This window comes from Eschscholzia californica, unplaced genomic scaffold, assembly GCF_041429995.1.
Source record: "Eschscholzia californica isolate CP2 unplaced genomic scaffold, dmEscCali1.0.p SCAF_1, whole genome shotgun sequence".
NCBI classification, from domain to species: Eukaryota; Viridiplantae; Streptophyta; class Magnoliopsida; order Ranunculales; family Papaveraceae; genus Eschscholzia; species Eschscholzia californica.
The window spans coordinates 49741972-49747789 of record NW_028238198.1 but is presented as its reverse complement, the minus strand read 5'-3'; the positions used below and the strand labels follow the sequence as shown (position 1 = coordinate 49747789).

Below are 5818 nucleotides of genomic sequence, written 5' to 3'. Positions count from 1 at the left end.
ACACCTAAAATACAAGTAAAATCAAATTAATTAAAGGGGTAAATTCTCAAATAGATTCATTAATTAGTTTACTATTAGTAGATTTTAAATATTTAAAATGTTTGCCATACCGTTCTGTTAAGAAATAGTATCTTATGTCTTCTATGCATTTTTTTTTCTATTATTTATATTACAAATCTAACGAGATGCAATAGACGAGACGTTTCTCCAGATATCAACCTCATCTGTTGAGGAGAGGCGTCCCATGGTTAGTAATAGATTATCTAATTTCATTCGAAAATAGGATGTTCTTTCGATAATAGGATGTACCCTTATACTAATAGTGGATTCCCACATAACATGTGACATAACTTCGAAATCTAAAAGCATTATTAAACAAATATGGACCAGAAGTGTCATTTTCATATATTAATGGACCGCAAAATAATTCTTTGATATTATATGACTGAGATATCAAATCCTAACCCTCCACATTTACAACAACTTACCTGTAAAGCTCCTCCAAGGTGAGAGAAGAATCAAAACTTTTTAGAGAGAGAAAGTCAAGAGAGAGAAACACAGAAGAAGAAATCAACTCCGGTTCTAAATTCTCATCATCTCTTGTCTTGTCGGAGAAGAAAAAGTAACCGTTGAATCATCTCCCTTCATTTTTCCTCTGATACTTCTACAGATTACAGAATACTCTCATGGTGATTGTTCATAACTTTTCACTACAGCTTGATGGGATTAAACATCTTTACTAAAGTTGACCTTTTTAGTTGTGGGTAGTTCAAATTTCTGGAAAAGGAGCTGTCTTTCTCTTTGTATTCAGTTCTATATGCAACTAGGGTAAGAAAAAAGGTAGAATCAAAGAGATAGATAGATAGACAGTGAACGATGCATTCGGTTTCTCATATTCAAGGTTCTGATTCCAGCAGCGTTGATGCTCCTAGGGTTTATCAGACTTGGAAGGGTAGCAATGTAAGTTGGTTTTTTCCTTTCTAGGGTTTTGTTTCGTTTTAGTGTATGTTCTTGAAAATTAGGGTTTTTTCCCCTGGCATTATAAACAATTGAATTGTGGAATCAAGGTAAACACTTATGAACTTTTTGTAGGTTAATGAATATTTCCTTGACTTTTATTGTTCTTTGTATCTTTAAATTAGTACTTTATTAGGTTAACTAATATGTCTCATTCTAGTGTATGTTCTTGAAAATTAGGGCTTCGTTTTGTAACTTTTGTTTACTATTAAGTTGTTCATAACCCAGTAACAACCATGACCTCATGGTTCTGTCACAGGAATTTTTTTTGAAATATTATAGTTTTGGTGATATACAGATATTTTTCCTCCAAGGGAGGTTCATATTTGGACCAGATGTGAGGTCATTGGCGCTTACTGTGTTCCTAATTGCTGCCCCTGTAGTAGTTTTCTGTGTGTATGTTGCAAGAAAATTAATGGATGTATATTCTCATCACCTCGGAATACTAATCATGGTGATTGCTGTCGCTTTCACAATTTATGTAAGTAATCCCTCCGTCTGAATCTCTTTTTCCCTCTGTGAGAAGCTGGATTTTGTTTTCTATGCTTTCTTGTCGAGAAATTTGTTCATCAATCTTCTTGTTTTTCCGAAGTTATTGTTTCTATATCAAATTTGTCGAGAAATTTGATGTAATCATAAAATGTTATCAAGTTAGTCTCTAAAGACATAGAAAATATATATTGTACGTGTTCATTTCGTTTGCGATCCTAGTTCCTACATATGTTGATTTCCATGAAAATGTGTATCAAAATATGAATTCGATCTTAGTCTTTAGTGTATTGGGTTTATAGCTATGTTGGATTCTTCAGCCTCATGTGTTTTTGATAGTAACATCTCGACGTATCTAATTTAATCACCTCCAGTGTTCTCTTATATGACCTAAGGGATTGTTTGTGGATGTTGGCTTGTTTCACAGTCTTTCTATTATTAAGTTTTCCTACTCGTTAGTGGCCCTTACTCATCCAGGTGGTAGCAGATAGGCCATCCGACATACTTGGAGTACTTGGGCGTACACACACTGACACACAGATATATGTCTACACACACACAAACACACTTACATTACTTATAAAATTTTACTTTGTATATGGATAAATGCAAAGAAAACTTATCTCATTGGTAAGATAATAAACTTTTGGAGTGTTTTACTCTTTAAGATGCAACGAAGTACCTACTAGATGAATATGATAATAACAACCCATTTTAGTTTGTTTCTCTTATCTACTAGACAATTAAAGTAATTAATCAAATATTATTATAACAATCAATTGTAGTTCATTTTTATTATTTTTGACTTATTTTAATGTTCATTGTGATATTTATTTCAAAGTGTCTTCCGGACGATTCAAGTAATTGTACAAATATGATTATAGCAACCCATTGTAGTTCTTTTTTTATCATATGCACCTTTATTGGGTTCAATTTAAATTAGAATGACTTGAAGTTCTCTAATTTCCTCTTCTCTCTTGTTTTCTTCTTCTTTCTATCATTTTCCAGGATCTAGCTCTACTATTGTTTACTTCTGGAAGAGATCCTGGCATAATACCTCGAAATGCACATCCTCCAGAACCAGAAGGCTTTGATGGTAATGCCGAAATTGCTGGTGGCCAAACCCCGCAGTTACGCTTGCCTCGAATGAAAGATGTTACAGTGAACGGGATCACTGTAAAGATTAAATATTGTGATACCTGCATGTTGTATAGGCCTCCTCGCTGTTCTCACTGTTCGATCTGCAACAACTGTGTCGAACGATTTGACCACCATTGCCCTTGGGTTGGGCAGTGTATTGGACTGGTAAGAGATATCATATTTCTTAAACACTGTGTCTGTGTGTGTATGCCATTACTTGAATGTCGTTTTTTTTTACTTTTGGGTCATTTCATGGACCAGCTTTCTCTATGTGATTTAAATAGTTGTGGACGGTGGATCATCCACCCGACTGCCCGAGTAACTCGGAGGTCAGATTCAGATGAGGGTAGCCCAGTCCAATCCCATGTCGAGCCCTACATTTGTTATATATGAAACTTTGAGTGCTTGGAGTTCAAATTGAATTGTTCAAGAAGCGTTTGTGGCCTACGTATAAAAAAAGTCTGATGTATACATATACACACATACATTAGTACATAGGGATATATGTGTATCGCTCGGCTGAGTTACTTGGCTCGGATCAGTGGGGATTGGTCCCTGTCCGGTTCTGAGTGGACCCTGCCCCCATCTGCTTAGAATATCATGATGATTAGCGTGCCTGATACTTGTCTGCATATGTTTTTGTTCGTGTTTAACATCCATGAAGAAATTGAAGACTTGGCCTGTTTTAACATAGAAGGGTTGTGCTCAGTCAGAAACGTGAAACCCCTGCTTTCTCACTAACATTAAAGACACTAATACACTATGTGCCTATCTTAATCCCTGATAATAATTTTTTTGCTTTGTCAGAGAAATTACCGATTCTTCTTCATGTTTGTTTTCTCGACTACCCTTCTCTGTATATACGTATTTGGGTTCTGCTGGGTATATATTAAGAGGATAATGGATGCCGAAGAAACAACTATCTGGAAAGCAATGACCAAGACTCCTGCGTCTATCGTGCTGATAATTTACACCTTTATAGCAGTTTGGTTCGTTGGTGGCCTCACCATATTCCATTTGTATCTCATCAGCACAAACCAGGTTAGAAACAATTCTCTTCTAGCAGTCTTATACTTGAGAATGTCGATTGATAATTCTAATTCTTTTTCCTTTTTTTTTTTTTTCATTTGTGATTTCTGGCAGACTACTTATGAGAACTTTAGATACCGATATGATCGGAGAGCAAACCCATACAACAAAGGAGTAGTGGATAACTTCAAAGAGATATTCTTTTCCAATATTCCTCCATCCAAGAATAAGTTCAGGCAGAGAGTGGAACTAGAGCCCAGTTTACCATCAAGAACAGTTACTGGTGGGTTTGTTAGCCCAAACATGGGAAAAGCTATGGGAGATATAGAAATGGGTAGGAAGGCAGGATGGGCAGAGGCTGGTTCTGGACTAAGTGATTTCGCAGGGCGGGTAAGCAACACCGATGGGTTTGACAAGGATGGTGGATCTGATTTAAGTCAAACTCTGCCAACCGAGAACATGGAGGGACGAGCACCATTGCATCCTAGTAGGCGATCTAGTTGGGGCCGAAAAAGTGGAAGTTGGGAAATATCACCAGAAGTTCTTGCTCTAGCAGCTGGAGAATCAAATCGACATAGTAGTGGTACAACAACAGGTGGAACCCGATAACCTTCTGAACGGACAGAGTGGGCTTTAATGGAACCCTGCTAGAAAGAAGTGCTCGGTAAGCACGGAAATGACTCATGATGTAACTTGTAACTATTCGGGAGTGAGCGAACATTTCTGTTTGCAGGAGTGAGATGTTTGAGCCAGCACTGTTGTATCTCGAAGAACAAAACCATGTGCCTAATTCATTTTTAGGGTTTCTATCTCACCCAAAATCTTCAAATTGTGTGCATTTGTGTCTGGTTGAGTTGAAATGTGCTTTTTACATATAGAAGTTGTTACACTGTATTCCTTTCATGAGTTCACCACTGGTTTTCTCACTTACATGTTTTTGCAATTTCTCATAGCGTCTCGGTCTCTAATGGGCCTACCTGCGGGACTATCTCTCAAAGATTCATCTGTACGGGCTTTTGTCTTGTGGGCTTTTGTTGTTTAGAGATTCATGACATGATCTCCATTATTTGGTGTATGTTGAAATCTTGAAAATACGCCACCACGATTGTGATTATTACGGATGTGATTAGTTGACGTGTCTAGATTATTCAAAAAAACTATAAGACAAGATTGATAATGTGAACGGATGGAAGATATGTACAAAGTTGATTAAACATATACTCTCTTTTGAAGTCTCATGTCTTGCTTAAATTGGAATACATTGACAAAATTAAACCCTAAAGAATGTGTATTGTGTGTCTAATGTTTGCATTTTCAATATTAAATAATTTATTGGTCAACTTTGGAATCAATTTTCATGACCTTTGAACTTCTAGATTCAATTATTTGCTTGTTTGTTAAATACTATTGTCCTTTGTCAACAAAAAAAAAAAAAATACTATTGTCCTTTTGGTTTATAAAAATGATTAGGCACTCAAGAGATAATCTTCTCAACAAATATTAATTTGTTAATAATCAGTGTTTCTTATTTTCTAATTTATCTACTAACACATCCATGTATCGGTTAGATTAGCTTAAATGTACATTTGTTAACTGATATTGATATTTGAATCTTAAATATGTCGGATACTTGAAATGTAGGTCTTTTTTTTTTTGGGAGATAAACCAGAACATTCATTCATATGTTTACATGGTTTGGAGACATTTGACTCTTTTGAGTACAACATGGATTTACTATGGTAAATTACAACTCGAAACTTACAAAAGTAAAGACAACACGAAGGTAAAGGAGTACAATATTGCAAAAACTAAATAAAAAGACCCTAAAGGTCACAAAATAAATAAAAAAATCCTAAAGACCACAAATAAGAGGACCCTAACTTTATTATACTTAATTATATGTAATCAGGATGAACCAAGTAGAGACGAAATACGGTTTCGTCAAGAACACCCACCAAGTTTTTCAGAGATGAATGTCACCGGAGACATTGACATTTGATTTCAAAGATGAAGGTTAAATGATTCCATAACTTTATCTTCTTGTTGTTGTGTGTGTATGATCTTCCTTCCTCCATTGATAGAAACTTCTTATCATCTCTCATTGTGTTATTGATTAAATACGATTGTTGTCGAGGCATATATC

At 35.6% G+C, this 5818-nt stretch overlaps 1 protein-coding gene across 2 annotated transcripts; it reads left to right on the top strand.

Moving 5' to 3' along the window:
- Positions 1-436: 436 nt before the first annotated feature.
- Positions 437-4601, top strand: LOC147567371 (putative protein S-acyltransferase 7). 2 transcript variants are annotated; one of them, XM_086654020.1, is made up of 6 exons: positions 471-689; positions 812-960; positions 1316-1498; positions 2515-2811; positions 3454-3687; positions 3790-4601. In XM_086654020.1, exons 2-6 carry the CDS (start codon positions 877-879, stop codon positions 4282-4284), a joined length of 1293 nt encoding a protein of 430 aa, XP_086510146.1. In that variant the 5' UTR covers positions 471-689; positions 812-876; the 3' UTR covers positions 4285-4601. The 2 variants fall into 2 exon arrangements, with proteins under 2 accessions (XP_086510145.1, XP_086510146.1); XM_086654019.1 differs by having other exon boundaries at positions 437-960.
- The last annotated feature ends 1217 nt before the right edge of the window (positions 4602-5818 follow it).

What these genes read in the sequence shown, in the direction of transcription:
- LOC147567371 (XM_086654019.1), top strand. Translation starts at nt 877, where the DNA reads ATGCATTCGGTTTCTCATATTCAAGGTTCTGATTCCAGCAGCGTTGAT. An exon ending in AGACTTGGAAGGGTAGCAAT is followed by an intron (nt 961 to 1,315) that starts GTAAGTTGGTTT and finishes GGTGATATACAG; the next exon opens with ATATTTTTCCTCCAAGGGAG. An exon ending in CTGTCGCTTTCACAATTTAT is followed by an intron (nt 1,499 to 2,514) that starts GTAAGTAATCCC and finishes ATCATTTTCCAG; the next exon opens with GATCTAGCTCTACTATTGTT.